At 39.0% G+C, this 22957-nt stretch overlaps 1 protein-coding gene across 1 annotated transcript; it reads right to left on the minus strand.

Annotated features, from left to right (window-relative positions):
• Positions 1 to 6885: 6885 nt before the first annotated feature.
• Positions 6886 to 13884, minus strand: CXCL13 (C-X-C motif chemokine ligand 13). Its single transcript, XM_004464843.3, has 4 exons — positions 13774 to 13884; positions 12051 to 12183; positions 8240 to 8320; positions 6886 to 7954 (listed from the first exon to the last, which is right to left on the minus strand). Exons 1-4 carry the CDS (start codon positions 13835 to 13837, stop codon positions 7900 to 7902), a joined length of 333 nt encoding a protein of 110 aa, XP_004464900.1. The 5' UTR covers positions 13838 to 13884; the 3' UTR covers positions 6886 to 7899.
• Between the last annotated feature and the right edge of the window lie 9073 nt (positions 13885 to 22957).

The raw sequence follows: 22957 nt of genomic DNA on the forward strand, positions 1-22957 counted from the left end.
GTTCATCAGACTCACCCAGGACAACTAAGAAGGAGATGATGATGAACAATGATCACTCCAAGAAACAGAGAGAATCTACAACTGCAAGCAAGATAGACCCATCCATCTGCCCTATGGGATCGAAGCCACCTCTCAATTAGAGGCAGAATAGCCATCACCATTCCAGAATCCTCAGGATTGGGGAATGAACGATGCATGAAAGTAGACTCACTATTATTCTATTATAGACTTATTGTTATTCTAACAATGGAAGAACTGTTATTATTGATGTGGAGACATTGACCAGTTGAAGTTCTGAGGGGAAGGAGAGGGAAATATAGGTGTAATATGGGGGCATTTTCAGGACTTAGGAATTGTCATTGTAATGACAGATACATGCCATTATATATCTTGTCATAACTTACAAAATTGTGTGGGAGATAGTGTAAACTACAATGTAAACTATAATCCACGCATAGTGGCAATGCTCCAAAATGTGTTCATCAATTGTAACAAATGTAGCACACTAATGAAGGATGTTGTTAATATGGGAAAGTGTGCGAGGGGTAGGGAATGTGGTGTTGGAGAAAAACGGCATTCACTTGGACGTGGAGACTGATATGACCACAGGCAGAGAATTTATTTAGAGGCTCTCCCAATGGAGGGGGTCTGAAAAACAGACTTTGGCCACCCACCAGCATGATGGGGGTCTGAAGAGAGACTTTAGCCCACTCCTGGAAGTAGGGGATTTGAATTTATACAGAACTTTCCTAGGTAGGGAAATGATAGTTGGTGGGATGGGGTTGAGGGTCCAAGTGAAGTGGAGGGACCAATAGGAAGCTCTAGAGGTGAAAATTTTCCCTGGTATTGCTAGAGGGTAGTGGGTTAGGGAGTTATGGTTTCTTGGAATGCTGCTGGAGAAGATGTTTCTTTGATCTGTAGAGATTAAAGGGTTTCTTTATCTCCCTTTGATAGTAGGTACTGAAGGTTTTTATCTCCCTCTTATATGTAGATAGTGAAGGTTTCCATTTCCCTTTGATATGCAGGTAGCACCAGGTCTCCATTTCCCTTTACTCCTGTCTCTACATGGTTTCTTTGTTTAACCTGTGGGGAAGTGCTGTGCCCCTAGGCTTATGGGGGAGGGGGTTAGCCTTTCCCCAATGGATATCAGGGGGAACTGAACTGCAGCTTGTTAATTATTGCAAACCTCTAACATGTGGCATATGGGAGTCTCCCATATTTTTTATGTAACATTTTTTTTAAAAAAGTAATCCTTCCATAATTTGTTCATTGTACCTTTCATCTGTTATTTTATTATTTGAAGCTGAAATAATGTGAAAACAAAGAAAAAAAAAAGAAAGTTCCCTAGATAATTCTGATATATGATGATGGTTGAGAATCCTTATCCTAGAATGGTGGTTTTCAAACTTTAGCAGAATCCTAATGATTAGGAGGATTTGTTAAATGGATTGCTGGGTCCTACTCTTGAGTTTGTTTCAGTAGGTATCTTGGCATGGCAGAGCTTTTATGTCAAATACCACACAGAGGAATGGCACAGATAGAATTTATTGACTCACAGTTTTAGAGGACAAAAGTCCCAAATCAAGAGTCATCAAGGCCATGCTTTCTCTTGGAGTGTGTAGTGTTGTGGTGATAGCTTGTTGCAATCCCTGGGTTTCCTTGACTGTAGCTCTACCTCTGTTATGTGGTAATGTCCTTGAGCTCTCCCTATGGTTTTCACTAACTTCTGGCTTCTATATCTTCTGTCTTCTTCTGATTTCTGTTTTCAACTGACAAACTGCATTGGAATTTGCTTTCTCTATAAGGCCTCCATCAATATGGATTAAGACCCACCCTGACTTGATTTGGCCAAATTTAATTAATAATAACATCTTCAAAAGGTCCTGTTTACAAATGAGTTCACACCCACAGGAATGTACAATAAGATTAAGAACATATCTTTTGTTGGGGTACATGATTCAATCTACAGTAGGTATGGAGGTATTGTTGGGGTATATGATTGAGGTACATGATTCAATCTATAGTAGGTATGGAGGTATTTTACGTACTTTACCTAGTTCCTGGGTAATGGGCTGATGCTGTTCTTTGGAGGGACCACATGTGGCTAACCTTATCAGAGGATCACAAAATGGTGTGGTTTCCCTTCTCTGTCAAATATTATACTTACGGCTTCATAGACTTGCCCCTCTTTTTCACTTTCACCAAATTTCAAAATAGACTTGTAAAAAAATACTGCCAAACTTTATCTCAGAGCAAGGAAACCCTGGGCTTTTCACCCAAACCTTGAAATGTTGTGCAGTGAAGTGGAACAACACATTGAAAGAGAAGAATTGTTGAATGGAAGGTGATAGATAAGAAAACACTCTGAAAGAACTCATATAGTTGGACAAACTATTTTTAAATGGAGCTGGGGCTGAGCTACTGGAAACCTTGGAGGTGCAGCAGAATGTTCTTCTCTTTAAGCACGTCAGATGGCTGTGAGCAGAAGTATTTGGAGCTCAACTCACTTTGTCACAGATTCCCTGGATTCTGCTGCTTGAGAGATCCTGGTAGAGCTTGGCCTTGTAGGTCCTTCATTAAGTTGAACATCCTCTCTTTTTTTAATACCAGGATTTTTTTGTTTGACACCAACTTAATTTCTTTTTTTTTTATGATCTCTCTCTCTTTTTTAAATGTTACATTCAAAAAATATGAGAGGTTCCCATCAACCCCTCACCCTGCTCATCCCACATCAACAACCTCTTTCATCATTGTGGCACATTCATTGATTTTGGTGAATACATTTTGGAGCACTGCTGCACCACATGGATAATAGTTTACATTGTAGTTTACACTCTCCCCTAGTCCATTCATTGGGTTATGGCAGGATACATAATGTCCAGCATCTGTCCCTACAATATCGTTTAGGATAGCTCCAAGTCCAGAAAATGCTTCCACATCACATCTCTCTTCCCTCTCTCTGGCTTCAGCAACTACTGTGACCACTTTCTCCACATCATTGCTACATTTTCTTTCATTATGAGTCACAATAGTTCCATAGTAGAATATCAGTAAGTCCACTCTAATCCATATTTTATTCCACCATCCTGTGGACCCTGGGATGGTGATGTCCACTCCACCTCTATATTGATAGGGTGCTTAGATTCCAAATGGATGATGGATGTGATTCTCTTACTTGCAGTTGTAGACACTCTCAGTTCCCTGGTGTGGTGGTTGACCATCTTCACCTTCCTGTAAGTCCAATGAACAAGAGGGTAGGAGTTGCAAATCTGTTGAGGCTCAGGACCCAGTTGGCACATGAACAGGCAAGAGATTCAAGTCTCCTGAGTATACACCAACCCTAGCACCAACCACAGGTTCAGTAAAAGGGACAGAAGAGGCATGTGTGGAAAGGTCACATCTGAGTCCAACTCCATCACACGCAGGAATATAAATTCCAAAGTAGGGCCAACTGACAGGGCATTGAATTCCAGAGCCATTTGCCGTGACCATAGAATCTTTGGATCTCCTAGCCCTCAGGAGAACCAGTACCTGGGGTTGTATCTACTTTGGCTGTCTCTGTGGTCCTGCTGAGGAGTCCATAAGCGCAACCCCTCTGATGACCTCCCGACTCTTTTTTGAGGACTCTTAGCCATATAAACTCATTTGTCATTGCCATTTCTTCCTTTTATTCAAGGTCAAAAAGCAGTTTTTAACACATGATCCCACATGTAGGCTGAGATATTCTGCTGGTCTGAGTTGACCCTTTTATTCAAGGTCTTTTTCTAGTTACATCACCAGCTGGTACTTGGTAATAATCTCTCAGCACCAGGGAAGCTCATCCTTGGAAGTCAAGTCCCACACTGGGGGGAAGGTAATGCATTTATATGATGAGTTTGGCTTAGACAGTGGTCACATTTGAGCAACATGGAGGCTCTCAGGAGGTAACTCTTAGGCATCCTGCAGCTCTAGGCCTAGTTCATATTTCAAGCACACAAGCTCATAAGCATAGTCATCAGTATCAAGGGCTCATTGTTGGACCATCCTTCTTTGTTGGTATTTGCCATTGCACTTGGGGGATTGTTGCTGTTCCATTGGGGAATATGATAGAGCTCCTCTGAGTAGGAACTCAGCACTCCCTTGGTTACCATTTTTACCTGTAACTTATATGAAAATATCCAACATATAGCCAAACATTTTTATGTACCTATATACATTCCCTGGAGAACTCCCCCCCAATCTTGTGCCCCCCATCAATAACACCCCACACCAGCTCCTCCCCTGACATAGTTGTACCTCTCTATGTGGTCCAAAACTTCTTAAAAAACGAAGCCCAATATACTGCCATATTCAATAAATAGGAGAATGAAATATAGTGATGGGTTTAAAGGTCAGAAACAGAACACATACAAATTTAGAAAAACTAAAATAAAGTAAAAATAAATTCGAGTATTAAAAATAAAAAATATTATAAAGCTTCCTTTTTGACATTTTGCCTTTCATCACTGCAATAGGTGTTGCCCTGAATGTGCAGTGGCAAGGCAACCTACTTCATTTCTTCCTCAGTATCTACATCCCTTCTTTTTTTTTTTTTTCTAATTTTTAATTTTGTTTTTGCAAAAGTTTTAGATCATGGTAAATCACATATACAATATAGGGGATGCCCATATATCCAACACCAAACCCTTTTCCCCCTTCCCCAGCAATGATCTTTTTACGTGTTCAAGTTATATCTGCTGCAGCTGATGTACAGATATTGAAACATAGCATTCAAACATGGTTCCATTTTGGTTTACACCATGGTTTCTATTTTAGACTGAACAGTTTTCTAAATTTTTAGTTACCTTATGTTTTACATTATGGTTTATATTCTAGCTTATAGATTTTTATACATTTTTGGTATAATTTAACATGTCCTATATCCATCTTCGCATGGTCCTGTGGAACACTTCCATTGCTCCCCAGTCACTCTGATTCCATCTATTCTATACCTCTCTCCCCCTTCCCTCAGGGCCTACAGTGACAACCAATCCTTACTACTTGAAGGACCAGATTCACAGATACTTGCAACAGTGCCGAGGGCCCCGATACACCAGACTGCCCTAACCCACTGGGAGCCACCAGTTCTTTTGAGAGACAAATTTCCTCTGCTTGAGAACATCAGGCCTTCCCAGGATGTGGTACACCTTCACACTCATTGCATGGGTCTCCACCCAATGATATAACGCACTATGATGAACATCCTCTTTTGATCAACATTACCTTGTATTTTCTCTTTTACTTCATTTTATTTTTGAGTGTTAATTGTGTGTGTGTATATGTAACCATACATTACCTAGATTTTGCCTTCCTGTTTCATAATTCTCCCTTTCCAGACCAAACACATTCAGCTCAGCAACAGATTACCTTTCTTCAGACACTCCATTAATTGGCTCAAGTTATCCTGCATCTAACCAGAGATTAATTCCCTTATCCAAATCAGTCTGAATGCCACTAGATCTATGGACTTTCGAGAAATGAGTGCATGTGTGGAAAAGAAAGCACGTTTAGAAGCCCTCGCTGGGCTTGCTTTTGTTTCTCTGCCAGCACTTGACCACTACCTCATGCTGCCCTTCCCGCTGCCCAGACACCCCTGGAATTGAACTACATTTGGATGTTTCATCCCAGGGGAGGCCGGGATGTGTAAAACCCTCACCGTGCCCCTGGCTTTGGTTTGTCCTGAAAAGGAGGGTGCACAAAGGGGACTGGGTTAAGAAAGAGACTTAGGGATAAGAAAACTTTAGGAAACATAATGTGAAGATTTAGAATGCTTGCTGATGAGTCGGGTGGGCCCTGAGTTTGCATTGTGGTTTTGTCTCTTACCAGTTATGTGGTTTGAGAGAAGTAAACGTCCATTTGCCTTGATTTCTGCTTCTATAACTGCAGCTGATTATGTCTACTTCATAGAGAAGCAGAATAGTGTAGTGGTTAGAAGCCTTGATTTTAGTGCCGGCCTGCCTGGATTTGACTGTTGGTTTGCTATTAAATAGTTATAAGCCTTGAGCAAGTGATTAACCAATCGGGGGTGATAACAGTAACTGACTTATTGGAAATGATAGTCATTCTTATTTGAGACTACTAAATATTTGTCTAGCTATGTTCTCAAAGAAGATCAGAATCAAATTAAAGAATGAAATGATTCCTGATCTCTAAAAATTTCTACTTGAAGTCTTCAGAACACTAGAATGCAAGATTTTGGTGCCCTTTTTTCTCTCTGTATTCTTAGTAATAAAGAAATAAATGTTAAATTATAAGCAACACAAAATGTAGCATTTATAGGTACTTTTTACTCCCTTCCAAAAAATCTATTTAATAAAGATAAATAAAAAAATGAAAATAGAAAATGAAAGAAGAAGCAAGGCATGGCTCAGAAACTGGGTGGGCATGCTGGGAGCAGACCCCCAGAGCAGCGGAGTGAGCTGTAGGGCGGAGAAGGGGAGGAGCCAACAGACAGCAGAGTTCAGCAAGGGTGCTGGGAGCACCAGGCTTGGCACCGGGAAGACAGGGGTGAGAGTTTAAGTACTTTTTGTTTGTCAAACCCAATGTGACACTGACAAATGAAATAGTGGATATTTTAAGAATCAATATAATGAGACAGTAAAAACAGGTTTTAGTAAGAGTGGGAGTCTGGAGGAAATCACAAATAGTATGTCAGTGGAAAGAGCCTTTCACAGTCAAGCATTTTTCCCACTGGGTTAATATCAGTAATAACTTCACTCACTCATTGCCATATAATTTTAGATTGCCCATAAAAGAGAAGCAACATGCAAACAAAAATTAACATGATGAAACCCTACTTTCTATTACAATGAGCCCAAAAAAGTCTAAATTTGAGTAAATGCTCAGTTAGAAATGAATCTCCCATAATTTAAGTAAAATATTTGCTTAAGTTTATTGGTTAACAGGCTTTATTAAAAATTTTTATACAAGAGAAAAAAAAATGTGTAAAAGATGTAAAAAAGTCCACCAAGGCAAGTATATAAATGAATACATGTGAACATCATTCTTTAAATGATTTTCCTGGATATTCTATGAATTTACGTCTGGGGATCTTTGAATATTAATGGTTTTATTAAATACATATTTTTTACTAGAAAAGTTGTAAGCACTCAAATGCACAACATGCAGAATTCCCATCCAACACACCTTGTTTTGTTGTGAAATATTTGTTAGACATAATGAAAGAACACCATCAAAAATTACTACTAACTATGGTTCATAGCTTACATTTGGCATATTTTTCCATATACCCCCTATTATTAACTGGTTTGTTAGTATGAGAATGTTACTGGTTTTAACCTATGACAATAAATCGTATACAGAGGAACTCTTTAAAAGTGGAAGAAGGACCCTACTCTTCTCAATAGTGAGTTTTTATACTGAGGATATTTACTAGGTAGAACCCTCTGCCTCTTAACAAGTTGACCTTCCATGGATTCCCCAAGCTGTTGGATCTCATGGAAGCCTGCTTTATTTAGCATGACAAAATGATTGAAAAGCATTCCATCTTTTCTTACTTCTTCAAGCCATATGTTCGGATTTGAGGTTTAAATTCACATTCCCTTTTTTTTCTAGGAAGATCTAGCATTAAACAACAGGTATATTATCAAAGAAAGCTATGATTTATAACTAAATAAATGTTCTCAAAGAAACTTTCTTCTCTAATAAGTAAGAATGCTAAATCTAAGCACTTGGAGTACTGTGTGCAAGAGATGCTTAAGTTTGCCCCATCAGTTTCTGCAGGGTTATTTTTACATATATTCTCATGTACATTGTATGAGAGAAATTCTTTTTATTCTAAAAGATTCAATCAAGCACAAAATTAAAATGCAGAGCAGGGATAAGGGGGGACGCTGGTACTCTTAGTAAGAAGTATTGGCATCAAGGAATCCTTTTCCCCAACATTGGGGCTGATGGAGTTGAGGAAGCACTTTCTCTGTGAAACAAAAAACAAGAAATCATGTTTAGGAAAAGGCCATTAGAAGCAACAGCTTTTCCCTGGTGACATACAGCAAGGAGTATTGTGCACAATGGCTTTCAGTGTAGCTTACTGAGCTACTGGAATGAGTCACCTCTATTTAATAAGTAGTAGTTGTGAATACTAGGCATTTGTCTCAGGAACTTCTCATAAATTTCAAGTGTCCCCATTTTGACCAGCCCAGGAAAAGGAAACCCTTCAGTATAAATTGGAACTTGAAAACCTTTGGTATAGATGACTTACTTCAGTAACATTTTCAAAAATTTTTGTATCCATCTGGCATGAGGGTTCAAGCATACGATTGACTTAGTCTTCAACCAGACTCTGGGGTAGAAACAAAAGCAAAAACAAAAGCAAAAATAAAACATGGCTACATTTCAGACAATCCTGTACTTTTAATAAAGGAAAGAATTCAGTAGGCAAATAACTATTCTCAGGTAAAGTAAAATTGGCACTAGGTTGTTTTATATCTGCAGTAGGTGATTTATAGCATAATGTCTGAGGAATAGGGAAAACAACATTTGAAGACCTATGTGTGTGAGCTGGTAGAGCTGGATATGCAGTTGACAGAATCTCACATGCCAGAGATTAGTGTTTTGTTGATAACATTTACATGAGTTGGAAATGAACCAAAAAGCTGACTCCAAGGTCATTTTGTTACTAAAGTTATATCCCAATATCTTTAAAATTATTTCCCCATCGAGCTTGGATGAACAAATTAGGTTACAGAATACATTCTCTTGAGGACTTTTTATTTGAAAGAAGTCAATGAAATTTAATGTGGGAGAGGTTACAGAGGCCAGCTGCTCCAAGTGACATTGACATTTTGTTGAATCACCAGTTAGCAAATCTTTCACTGCTCTAAAAAATTAAGCAAAAACAAAAGCAAGAACAATAATTAGTAGCTAAAATGTACTATTTGCCAGGCATGATGACCAGCAGGTAGTATGGATTATCTTAGTTGATCTCACAAAAATCTTGTGCTAGAGGAACTATTATGTCCTCTTCTTCAGAAGAGGAGCTTGAGGCCTAGAAAGTTTAAATAACTTGCGCAAGATTGCTATAAGAAATACATATTAGGGCAGGACTCAAAAGAAGTTTATCTGATTCCAGAGCTCACCGCCCTACATGGACATGAATGGAATGGTTACTGTGGTATGCTGAATTATGTACCCTAACAAACACATGTCCTTAATTTTAATCCCTTTTCCTGTGGGTGTGAACCCCTTATAAATAGGAACTAAATTTTATGTAAGGTGTGGCCCAACTTAATAAGGGTAGGACTTAATCAGGATTCCTGAAGACCTTAAAAGAGGACGTGGAAGTCAGAGAAGAGAGAAAGAGAGGATATCACTGTGAGATGGGAGGCAAAAATACCTGCCCAGGAACCCCAAGGAGTGCCAGAAGCCAGCACCAGAATGCCACAGTGTTTAGGGAGAAAGCAAGTCTTGCCAGTATCTTGATTTTGGACTTCTTTTAGCCTCAAAGATATAAGCCAATAAGTTCCTGTTGTTTAAGCCAACCCATTGTGTGGTATTTGTCATAGCAGCCTGGTGAACTAAGACAGCAACCAAGTGCCAGATGTGGAATTAAGCGCTTTTCCTGCATTGAAAGAAGCATGGTCTTCCAGATGATATCACACTGGGAGACTCTACTCTCTACTGTGGTGACTTGGAACAAAACATAATCTCTTGAGGTTTCAATTATTATTGTTTTTAGCTATAAATGACAAGCATCAAAGATTCCCCCATCTAGCTTTGAAATTCCACCCTTGTAAGTGAATCTTAGAAAGGACTGAGGTCATGGGGAGTTGAGTTCTTGAAATTGAAATCCTTCCAATTTGTTTTCTGAGTTCATCCTTACCATCTGGATTCACAGTATTTTTACCCCTGACTGCTATGAGTTTCTCATAAAAATTTGCTGTTCTTATACCTGTATCTGGTTAAAATTCAGAAATGCAAAATTTTGTGAAAAGATTGAAATAAAATTTTTGTTACCTCAAAAAATATTGAAGTTAGAGCAGAGATCATTAAGGCATAATACCTTCCTTGGATAATAGATGACAGGCTTGAGCCATAATAGAGGAAATGCAATCAAAAGAAAGGAGCTCCAGAGTTTGAGGACAATAATTATAGTTTAATTAGAGCTTTCATTTTTAAAGACATTTGTGAAAGTATAATGAATGAAAATTTTTAATGAAAATTAAATTTAAAGAAAAATTTCCACATGAATTTTAATGTCCTACTTTTCTTTTCACCAGTTGAATACAAATAGACAAAAACCAAAGCACTGGTATCAAAATGGGGCAAACAAAAAGCACCTACTTACAAATATTCCAAAAGTCTAAACAAGTCCCAGGAAAGAGCTGCTAATAGAAACCAAGTCAGGGGAGGCCTGGGCAAGATGCTATACCTAATACTTTAAGGGACTGTTAGCATGGGTTATTAAAGATAGAACCAGAAACAGAAATCAAAGTTCTAAATTATTAATATGTGCAAAAGATTCACATGCTTTACTTAGAGCATTCAATGTAACAATCCAACATCTGTTGAGCCTCTACTACATGCCAGGTGGGATGAGACAGAAAAATTTGATTATTTCACACAGTGATGCTATAATATTTGTAGCTAACATTTACTGAACTTTTTTTTTTTCCTGTGGCAAGGGTTTTATGTCCAGTGTTACATTTGATGCATGTGGAAAATGTTATGATAGAAATAGCTACAGATTACTCAAGGAGTATAGAAAAGGGAAGGTCAAAAAAGCAGGGGTCACATCGTTTTAATGAAAGAATATATTTATTACTCCTTTTACAGCTGCAAAAAAAAATGAGAGGTACGAGAACAAAGTCAAGAGAGTCTATACCTAAATGGTAGTTCCACAAAATAGACATTCAAACCAAGTACATTTTGATACTTATTTTCTTGCTCTTTAACTTACTGGGGAACAAAGGATCTGTTTCTGCTGCCTATTTGAATTTGGTGAATAAACAAAGAAGCTATGGAATCAAAACGTGGGTGCAGCTTGGCTCTCCCCCTTTCTGATGGTGCACCTCAGGCATTAGTAAACCTCTCTAAGCCTATGTTTTCACATCTGTAAAAGGGTGATAACAATTGTGGTGGTTAGAAACTGTTAAGTACCCCAGTCCTTAAAGCTAATCCATTCCTATGGGTGTGAACCTATTGTAAGGTGGCCCTTTTGAGAAAGTCACAGAAACAAGAAACTGAAAGCAACAAAACCTGGAAGAGAAGGAAGAGACCAGCAGACACCACCATGTGGTTTGCCACGTGGCAGATTTGCCAAGGATTGTTGGCAGCCAGTCTTTAGGAAGAAAACATTGTCTTGATGATGCTTCGATTTGGATATGTTTCTTTTGGGACATTGGAATTGTCCTGCATGACATTGCAAGGACAAACACAGGCCATCACATGTTTTGTCAAAACCTATAAACTTGTGTGGGGCAAAGTGTAAACTGTAATGTAAACTATAGTCCATGATTAGTAGAACTGCTTCAATATGTGTTCATCAATTGTAAATGTACCTCACTAATGAAAGATGTTGTTAATGTGGGAAAGTTTGAGAGTGGGAGGGGGTGTAGTACATGGGAATCCCCTATATTTTTTGATGTAACATTTATGTAATCTAAAGCTTCTTTAAAAATAAAAAAATTAAAAAAATAAAATAGCATGGTGACCTGAAAAAACAAAACAAAAAACAAAACCACATAACAAACTGTAAGCTAATAAATTCCTATTGTTAAAAGACAACCCATTTTATGGTATCTGCTTTCAGCAGCCTAGCAAATTAAAACAATAGACAGCTCTTCATAGGTATATTGAAAGAACCAAATGACCAAGCAAAGACATGTAAAGCACTTAGCGTAGTGACTGCTGCAAAGCGAGTACAACAAATATTGCCTATTATTATTAGCTTGAAAATGTTAACAGTGCTCAGAAGACATCACTTTGAAATTCTTGAGAAAGAGTACTGTGTGACAACATTTGATCTTATATTCATTGGTAGAAAGGAATCACTTGTTTTTCTTGCAACTTACATGATTTCTACCTTTGGGCAACCATTCCCAGCAGGCAAAAATTGAATCCGACTAATGTGGCGAGCAGGGTAGTATTTTGAAGTCTCCTGTACACATTTACATTTTAAGTTTGTGTAATTAGCCTCCAGAACACCTGTAAACACAGAATCATTTATTTTAATCCTTTTGGTATATAATTAATGACTGGAACTTGACCTAAGCTTTCATATTTGTATTTGAAAATTTTAAAATTTCATGCATGCTTCTACCTATAAGCTTTTAGTTTACAGCATTTCTGCTCGTCATGGCTTTATTCTTTTAAACTTCTACCAAAACCTTAATAATAAAATTAGCTTTTGCAAAACAAACGCTTCTTGAAATTTGTAGTAACATTTATATTGGTACTCAGGTAATTATCCATTAATAAAATTTGAGAACTACCACTATGGGTCTTACAATTCAGTAATAATTAATGAAATATTAAATCAACTGATCTTCACTCCCAAACATATAAAACCCAAGGACATGAACTAGTTATAGAGTCCCAGGAGCCATAACATGCTGTAACAGATTCTTCTGCTTTGTCACACTTCTCCTTATCTTTCTATTTTGGGAAATACCATGAAAGGCATTTTGGGGGGATGTTGTTTGATATATTGGTCCTCTGGCACAGTGTCAAATCATTGCTAAAGTAAGGCTAATAATAAAAATTCAAAACTATTTCTATTCAATAACAAATGGATGCTTTTATGAATAACCCATTTCTGACGTTTTGATGCACTCTACTTTTTATGTATTTATTTCCAGTGCCCAACTCTCAAAATGTTTATAATTTAGTGAGGAAACAAATAAGTGAACAAAATCTAAACTACTACAGAAGTTGTATTACACCCAATTCCAAACTGCACACTGGGCACAGTAGATTTATTAAAAGTTAACTGTCAGGAGCAATGGAAAAGCGTAATGGAGGAGGAGAGAAACGAGGGTCATAAAGAGTGAAAATAACATATGAAACAAATAATAATGGGGGAAATATCCCAGGATTTTAATAACAAAAATTTGTCCTCAAAACCTGTGGGGAGTGCTTTTGCACAAATATATGATTCCTTCAGTCTTACCTCTGCAACTAGATATTTATCTATTTACACAAAGATAGCCTCCCTGTTTAGTCTTATAGGCTGTTTCCTTACATTATACATAGAACTTAATACCCCTGTGTACTTAAAATGGCTCATGCCAGAGCTGATCATATGGAATTGCATCAAGAACATTCTATGCAGAAGACCAGCTGAAGTCAGTGATCTTTAAATCCTATAAGGGTTTGGTCAGAAGAAGTAGCACTGAGAGATAGAATGAAGAGAGATATATGACAAGAAGTAGGTTTTCTAAGTGACTTTTCTGTTACCTAAAGCTTATTTGAAAATAAAGTGAAAAAAATAAGACACTGGGAGAACATAAAAATAAAATTAGTTGTAGCAGGAACTGAATCTGTAAAAGGCTAGGAATATGCAAACCAAGTAAAAGTCATATGAATATTGGATTTCCAATAACTCCTCCTTCTATGGGCCAAAAAATCTGAATATAAATGTCCCCAGCCTCAAAGAGTTAAATCCCTAAATAGAAACCTAGGAGCAGCTGAACAGTTTTTCTCCTTTACTTATATTCCCCCCCTTTTTTAAAAACTGAAATGCCAGAAGGCCATTTCTGTTCAAAAGACAATGAAAGCATAAGTGAAAGTTCTCACCATGGACTGGACAGAGGCTGATGACCAGAAGCAGAAGAAGTAGAGATGCAGAGGGAAACTTCATTCTGCCTGGAGGTGGAGTTCAGACTTTAGTTCTGAGTCCACGCTGTGGATTCTTAAGCACTAGAGACTCTCATTTATTTACACCGGTAAGGGCCCTCCCACTGCCTTTGTCTCCAGTTGGTCAGCTGTATCATCAATTTTAAAAGCCCCCAAATATTGCTGAGCTTGCTTTTTTTTGGAATGCCTCTTGCAAATACTATGAATTTGATTCAGAGAACTATCAGAGTATTATACATTTCTTGAAAATATAGCTTGTAAATGCCAGGGATATTGTAGAAAGTTGGGTTGAGAAAAGAGGGAAAAGATATCAGTTTGGAGGCTCCAAAGCACTCTCTAAGATCACTGTCGGCAATGTGGCTTTGATTGCTTCTTCCAGTGAAGGTCAGCAGACTTTCTCAATCGTATTGGAATATATGCCCTGTGAAATCAGGGACACTGTTAGGTATATCACTGTATTCCCAGTACCTGAAACAGAGTCTAGCCTTTGGTAGATGCTCAATAAATACATGCAGTATTAGTCAATGTTTCCTTTGTACAGATTCTGATTAGGTAATTGATTTTTCTTACCAAACTTATCCACACTTTATTTTAGTATCTGAAAAATATTTACTTATGTAATCTGACCATCATGGAAATCTTGGAAGGGGGCAGTATGTGTCCCCCTCTTTGGTGTGCCTGTGTCCTGATGAAAGAAGGAGGCAATTGTTTTTGTGGATAATGTCTGGTCTGTCGTGGAGTAACACTGGGCCACCCTGGAGTGGGCAATTGTGGATGTATTGAACTAGACATATTGGATCACTGAAAAAGCAGAGATTTGATCTTTCTGGTGTGGATCCTCAATGATTTAGGTTTTTCCACTCAAGTTTAGCATCCTAGATGCTTGAGTATACTTGGAGGTAGGGGCTGTGATAATGCCACACAACCTCAAGCATTTCTCCATGTGGCCTGAGTGATGACAGTGAGGGGGAACTCACCAATTTTGAGATACCCATTCCATAGTCAGGCAGCTCTGGCTGTTAAAAAATTCTTACTCACATCTACGTAAAAGTTGTTTCTCTAGTATTCACTTTGTCTGAATTCAACCCCTTCCCACCACATGAAGCAATTCTAAATACTCCTTCATATGGTAGCACTCCAAATATGTGAAGGCAGGGTGTTTCTGCTGGGTCCTATGGGAAGCAGATGCTAAGAAGGAGGTTGGAGTAAAGGAGGTTTATTTGGAATAACTCCTGTGAAAAATCAAAGGATTGGTCAGGGAAAGCCTTTAGACTGCGTGTCAGATCTGACACATGTGAAAAGAAAGGGAGGGGGAGGCAAGATTGGACAGGGAGAGCCTCAGACTTCAATGCAGAGCTGACAAAGTTCATGACAACTCAACGGAGCACCAGAAAAAGGATTTTCTATCAGAGAAACCCCACAATAGACAGAAATGTCTAGGCCCTTGTACCCCAGCTGTGCTCAGTTATTGGCTGGAGGCTTCACAGAAACAGCATGGTCTCTGTTCCATTGCTGATGCCAATCCTGAGGGTGTTAATAGTGGGTGTTCATCAGCTATGTGCACTCCTTGCTGCTGATGAGTGTCTTGCTTAAGGCAGACCTGAGCAGTTACACCTCCAAGCCACAGGGCTACAAACTAGAGGTTAAGAGCATGAGCTACAGAGTTACCCAACCGGTCAATGACTTTAGACAGGTCACTAATTTCTCTGGGCCTCATATGTACTAGTCTAGCACATGGTGATAATCTCATTTCAATACTAATTATTTGGATAATGAAAACCCCTAATATAATTAGAGTACTCAGCAGAGTGCCTGGCACATAGAGTGTATTCAATAGACTCTCTCTCTCTCTCTCTCCCCCTGTCTGTCTACCTTCCTCCCTGCCTACCTATCCATCTATCTATCCATTAATAGGTCTTACTAATTTCCACTCCAGAACCCACATGCACACACTTCAAAGATAAATACCTTATTTATTTATTTTTTAAGATTTATGTATTTATTTATTTCTCTCCCCTTCCCCCGCCCCCACCCTGGTTGTCTGTTCTCTGTGTCTATTTGCTATGTCTTCTTTGTCCGCTTCTGTTGTTGTCAGCGGCACGGGAATCTGTGTTTCTTTTTGTTGCATCATCTTGTTGTGTCATATCTCCGTGTGTGCGGTGCCATTCCTGGGCAGGCTGCACTTTCTTTCGCGCTGGGTGGCTCTCCTTACGGGGGTGCACTCCTTGCGCGTGGGGCTCCCCTACGCGGGGGACACCCCTGCGTGGCAGGGCACTCCTTGTGCGCATCAGCACTGCGCATGGACCAGCTCCACACAGGTCAAGGAGGCCCGGGGTTTGAACCGTGGGCCTCCCATGTGGTAGACGGATGCCCTAACCACTGGGCCAAGTCCGCCACCGATAAATACCTTATTTCGTTGAACTTACAACAAAATTTGAAACTCTTACCATCTTAGTTTATCATTTTTAAAACCTGTTGATCTTTTCATTATTTCCCAAAAATTATGACTCCCCTTTCTTCCCCCCATATATATATACACACATATATATATATGTACAACCACATATACACATATACTCTTTCATGGACATGCCTCAATACCATGCTATCCCAAATATGGCTTTGCCAATGCAAAATAGAGGAAGACCACTACCTCCTTTGTCCTAGGTACTATTATTCTATTATTGCATTTCTAGACTAAATCATATTATTCTGGTCATTTAGATTGACCTGGCAGTCAATAAAATTTCTGTTGATTTTGAAAATGGTCAATTTCAGACTGTCTCGTTCATTTCACTCTTGTGTGATTTGACATTGGGGCCCAAGTGTAGGAGTTATTCATTTATGTCTGATTTATGTTTTATAGATCTTATTATTAGAGCAAAGATAAGTGACGCTGACAATAACAGGGAGATTATAGAGACATAGGTACCTATAAGATAAGACACTGAATAAATCAGGAAATTCCTAACTTCCCTCATTAAAACAAGATCATGGGATCAAGGAGCTAATTCCAGAGCAGCCTTAAAATCTGATTTTAATGTCCAGAGCCCCAGATTAGCTTATATGGAACAAAGAAACCTTAGATCTATTTGCCTGTTCCAAGATGGAATTAGATGTTAGACAGCTCCTAGGTAGACAGATAATGCTATAAGTTTCAAGTCAGGTTCCCCATGATCACACCTACAGTGGGAATCGAAGACCCAAAACGTCGAAGCCAAAGGAAAAAAAAAAAAAAAAATATATATATATATATATATATATTTTGAAACAGTAGACCCCAAATGGAAGTATTTTATTTATATAAACATAGTTTTTACAGATACCTTCATTAAGAAATATAAAAACACATAATTTGGTTTCTATCAATCCCAATTTTATGATCAGATACATTAAAAAATTTAGGAAAATTAGAAAATTATGGGGTTTTTCCCCTTGACTTTAGAATCAAGCCAGATTTTCTCTCCAGATCCAAGGAAAACTGAGTAATTAAAACCTTGGTACTCAAATTGTAGTCCTTGGACCAGTAGCATCAGCTTCACCTGAGAGCTTGTTAGAAATGCAGAATTTCAGGCCCTGCATTTTAACAAGATTCCTGGGTAATTTAAATGCATTTTAAAGTTGGAAAAGCACTGGCCTACTATAGCATGGGGCATGTAGTGTACTGTGAACTGTATATTTCTCAAAGAAACATATGTATATTCAAATTGTCTTCAGAGAAATGTTTGAACAAGTCAGACCCTCCTCAGGTATCATACATATAGTTCAGTGAAAGTGAGTGGGAAAAATGTGCTCACTGACTACAAAATGCTGAGCAGTGACAACAATAATAAGAAAACCTCCCTCAAGATATTGAAAAGTGAAATGTCACTAAAATAGAGAGACAGTATAATGACCCAAATATCTGCCAATCTAGCCAGTCAACAGAGGTTCCATGGTAGAATTTCAAAACAATTGAATTATGTAAAAAGCTAAAATATTAATAGTAATAATTTTAAAATAGTTTGTAATATAATGGAAGGTAAGACAAATGCCACTCTAACAAAAGAGAACACTTACTTTTATGCTACTTGAAAAGCAACTCAACTACAAAACAGAAACTTACTCTATTCTTAACAAATGTTTTAACCTGCTCAACGTCTGACCTCTATTTGCTTGCACATCTATTTCGGTAGAACAACAGAATATTATGATGAGTAGATAAGAGCTCAGGCTCTGATAGCAGACTGGATTTGTATCCCAACTCCAACACTTACGTACTTGTTACCTTTCCAAGTCTCCTTCCCTCCTGCTACCACGGGGGCTAGTGACAGTAGCTCTACCTCAGAGAGTTGTAGGGTACATAGAAAGACACAGAAAGTGTTTTGCTCAGCTTTGTTCAGTGTTGGAGCAAAAGGCAAAGCTCTGTAGTTGTTACATATTTTTAACTTTGTGAAAGCACAAAAATTTAAAGCCCATCAAGAAGTAACTGACTTATTTTGTGAGTCAAACTCCTAATGTGAATTAAATATCATTTAGTTTCAAGGGGGCATAAATACTATTCCTTGAGGTTAAAGGTCCCCTGGCAAAAAGCCTTTCCTCTTTGAGGCTGGTCTCCCACACTCTACTTTTTATCCAATTTCAAAAATAAATGTTGCCCTCCTTTCCCTAAATACCTGTAATGGAATTTTTAGAAAGGGGTGTTTTACCTTTTGTCATTGGATTCTTCTTGACTGAGCTGATTTAAGAAAGGCTGTGTTGCTTTCCACAGACTGCCAATGGTTTGAAGACCTGTAACTACAGAAGAGGTCCTTTTCAAAGGTAATTATATTCATGTTTCAATTTTTATTCAAATTCAACTCAAATACAGTGAATCCCAGACAAACCTAAAATGTGTCCTAACATGTTTCTTTCCCTACCTATCAGGATGGTGATTCTCCAGGAGACTGCTAGATGGCAGCATTACTTACAAGAGCAGCTTCCAGGACGAAAAGCTCTGTCCTCAGGTAAAGCTTGCTGTGTGCTGACAAGAGGGATACGTTGCACATTATTTCTGTGTTCAGATCATTTATTTGATTTGGTTTATTGCTATTTTTAAAATATTGTGAGGCTTGGGGTTTTCCGATTAAGCTGAAATGTTCATTAAGGAAGGAGAAAAACCCCTAAAAAATCTGAAATAATCCAACAAATTCTGGGCCAAATCCAATTTCTCTGCCTCAAGGTTGCGAAATCAGATTGTACATCAGTTCTCTGGCAGGCAGTGATGCTGAGCCTTGGCTGCAGCTGGGTTTGGACTTCTGTGATTAAAAGGTTTTCTGAGAGCAGTGAGACCACAACATATCAGTGTCAAAGTGACCAAGTTTTTCAGCCTTTTAAAGCGCAGTACATTGAGCAGTAGCAAAATGCTCACCTTGTTTCTCATGTTCTGATTCCAAGAGGTCATCCATGTGCCATCTACAGCTGCAGGTAAGAAAGCGATACTCTGTTCCCATCTTTCAACTTAGATATTGTATTACTAGGTACTAGCCCAAATGGAAAGCCAAAGTCAATTGAGTTGCCTAAATAAAATTAACCTTTCCTAGGTTACATCCCCCAAAGGGGCTGTGTTGTAAGCTTTGAAGAATACCCCAACCCCCTAAAAGAAATATTTTTTTAAATTTCTTGTTCATTGAAAAAAAAGAGAAAAATCAAAAAGAAAAGTTGTCTACATCTCCACCATGGTGGTGCCCACTTAAAAGCAATATTTGGAAGTATTATGTTCCAGGGCTTTTTTTTTTGAGGTGGGGTTTATTATATAGCCATATGTATTTAAAAAAACAGAAGGTAATCATAATGTACATATTATTTTATCATCTGATTTTTTCACTTAGCATATCATTATGTTATAACCATGAATAGAGTCCTGGGTATTATAAATATAAGTCAATAGTTTATTTTCCTGCAAGAGCATCCTATTTAATTTTGAAAGTTTTAGCATATCACTCTGTTATTTTAATACATACCTACTAATCCTCAAGCCTCAGGTATCCCAGGTTACCTTCTCAGTCTCATATTCCTTTGCCAGTTAATTTCTGTCTAACCAGCCATTAAACTCCTCACTGTGTACTCTCTCCTCAGTCAACCACGCCTCTTCTGCCACCTTCAAATTTACGTGCAGGCTCACTCACATTTGTCTCTCCACACTCACCTATCCAATAGCCTGCAGGTCATTTTTATAGAAGTCTCTTATGTTCCTCCAGCTAAACATGTCCCAAATCTGCACTTATTACATTTTCTCAAAGTCTGCTCTACCTCCAGTATTCCCAGTCTTAAGAAATAGTATCATCATCTACCCTGTTGTTCAAAAACTTGCTCAGGAAGCAGGAAGTCATCTTTAACTTCTTCATCTCTCCCAATCCCCATGTCTTCATAGTCTCGAAGAGTTGCTACTTGTGCCTCTTAAAACGTCTCAATTTTGTTCACTTTTCTCCACCTGTATTGGCATCTCCTTACTCCAAGTCACCACAGTCTTTTGTCTGAAGTATTGCAATAGGTTGCTAATTGCTCCCCTCACATCTGCCATCCTGTCCATTTTCCACACTGTAGTCAGAGGCACCCTTTAAAACACAAAACTGAACATGCCATTGCCCTGCTCCAAAGCCTTCCCACTGTTCTCAGAAAGACATCTACACCCTTTTGTGGATCTTGACATTCTCTCCAACTTCATCTCTTGCCTTACGCCTTTGTTCTTCACTCCAGTTTACAGATATGTTGGTAAACAAATTTGTGGATTTGAGGACTCTTTGCAATCACTCTGCCTTCCACTAGGGGTCTGAAGCTCATAGGTAGAAAATCTTCTGCAAGGACTCCAATCTGGTATTCCAAGTGAATATGCCATTTATCATGGGTGTACCTAGATATTTTTAATGGCTTTTACTCTAGGTCTACTTCTAAGGCTTTGTTTACAGTTATCCTCAATAACAGAATGTTGTGGGTGGGCAACACGTAGAAGAGGGAAATTTTGAAGCTTAGAGTTGCATGAAACCCTGCCATCCTCCCTAGTAGAACCTGTTTACTGTGGAGTCTCAACTTATTGATGTATAATGAAGAAATTTTTCCTTCAATAATGCAGTGACAGGCAAAAGGGCTTTGATGTTTGGCAAAGTGGGAGAGGGACAAGTTTTGAGCATGACAAGGTCAACAGAGGGGTTATCATGGGGTAGTCAACTCCCTATACCTGAGCTGACAGACTGTTAGAGGCCTCTAGGAAAGGTGCTCAAATGCAAACTTGAGGAGGCCCTGTATGTTGAGATCTCTGGACAAAATGTTTGAAGCCCAATGGACATGGTCTTAGTAAATGGGATACAGACCTTGCGTGCAGGCCATTCTCCCTGACTGCTCTGCAGACAACAGTGTAGCTCCAAGACATGAAGTCTCCAAGACCATGAAGGCTCAAAGCATCCTCACAGAAGGCCCTAGCAGGAGAGCAGTGATGCATCTTGACAAGAGGCTGGGGCAAAAATTGCCAGGAGTTGTGTTGTGCATCTCCCAGAAACCACTAGGGTGCTCTTTGGGGATATGGGACAGAGGTCCTATAGGCAAGCAAGTAGGAGCTCAAAGTTATAGGAGCTGGTTATTAATACACATGACTGCATTTATATTCAAAAGCCAATTAAGCATGAGACATGTGGCCTGCACATTTTTATGCTGTGTTTTCCTGTGGTTCACAAACAAAGAAAAACTTATTCAGTCTTCCTCCATGATTCTATTTGGACTCTATGGTTGAACTAAATCACTGTGATCCCTTTGTTCTTGCCTTCAAATGAGCAAACATTTGAGTGTCTACTTTATGCCAGGCATTATGCAATGTGCACAAAAAAGGATGTGGTACCTGCTTTGTGTAAGTCAGTTGAAATTTTAGCCCCTTTACTGCATGCATGAGTTTGCAAAGTCAATGCACTCTGGCCCAAAGTTTAAAAGCACAATCAATGTGTCTCAGGGTGGTTGAACTATTTCAATACAATGTGTTTTCTTGATTATAAAGCATAAGAGATCTTGGGAGAGAAATCAGAAATAGCAGTGGCATATACTGAAGTGATTAGAAATTAGGGAGTTATGTCCACAGTTTTGCAAGTGGTGTGCTGGTAAATGTTTAACAACCAGATTTCTGGGGTGGGGGTAGGGGGTAGGCGAGGGGCAGGACACTCTAATTTGAAACATTTGTTTATTTCTGGGTTATAAACACACCCACCATGCCTCATTTTCAACCACCACCAAGCGGTCGCTGAATGTGGAGTTGGGGAGAGAAGGTACATGGGCTCTCACTGGCTCCAGTACAACACTGGACCTGTCCAGCTGCCTGTCAACACAGCAAGAGCACCCTCTGTGGCATATGTGACATGAAGTGTTTCATTCTGTGCCTTGATATGCATCTTTACTTCACAGAGGCCTGCGGGGCCTGAGCTGCTTTCAAAAAGTGGGCTGCCAGAGAAACTTTTCCACTATGTTGCTGCCCATTAGGTTAATGGCAAAGCTGGCAAAATGGATCATTTTGATACAAGTAACAGTGGAATCTCTGACTAGAACACTGTCTCAACATTTATATTGTTGTTCCTGTTTGTGGAGAAGAAATATCTGTCCCAATAGTTTGTACTCCAAAGAGGTAGTGCTACCAGGGCCTTTGCCGTAGGCTCTAAGCTCTTGAGGTAGCTCTGTGGACCCAGCTTTCCAGGGTGGAAGAAGAGGCCTCTGTGAATTTTAAGCCAGTGAATCTCCTCCTCTTTGTGACTCTCACCCCAAGAGGCTCTGAAAATGCATAGGTGTGACTCAAACCTGGAGCTTCTGACTCAAAATTCAGTATTTGTTCTGTTACACTGAATCCCCAAGCACTTGCACCTGCAATGAATATTGCCGAGATGACACTTGTTAAGGGAAAACAGTCTTGCCTGCTAAGGCATGGCCCCTGGAAGCCAGGCATGAGACCCAGGATGGCCAATTAGTGTTCCCATCAAGACTTGCTTCTCAAGTGATATGAAGACAAAAAATATATGACTTAACTGGACTGTCCCTGTGGCATGATCCTGGCATGGTTTCTGCCTGTTTCTGCAGCTTTCTTGCCAATTCCATGGGCTGTCCCATGTCTTTCCAGTTATTTCTTTTCTGCTCA

This window comes from Dasypus novemcinctus, chromosome 1 (genome assembly GCF_030445035.2).
Source record: "Dasypus novemcinctus isolate mDasNov1 chromosome 1, mDasNov1.1.hap2, whole genome shotgun sequence".
NCBI lineage: Eukaryota > Metazoa > Chordata > Mammalia > Cingulata > Dasypodidae > Dasypus > Dasypus novemcinctus.

Excerpts from the sequence above, each read along its gene's own strand:
- CXCL13 (XM_004464843.3), bottom strand. The coding sequence starts at position 13,837 with ATGAAGTTTCCCTCTGCATCTCTACTTCTTCTGCTTCTGGTCATCAGC. Across the intron at positions 12,184-13,773 it reads CAGCCTCTGTCCAGTCCATG|GTGTTCTGGAGGCTAATTAC; the intron begins GTGAGAACTTTC and ends CTGTGTTTACAG. Across the intron at positions 7,955-8,239 it reads TTTTTGAAAATGTTACTGAA|AGAAAGTGCTTCCTCAACTC; the intron begins GTAAGTCATCTA and ends TTTGTTTCACAG.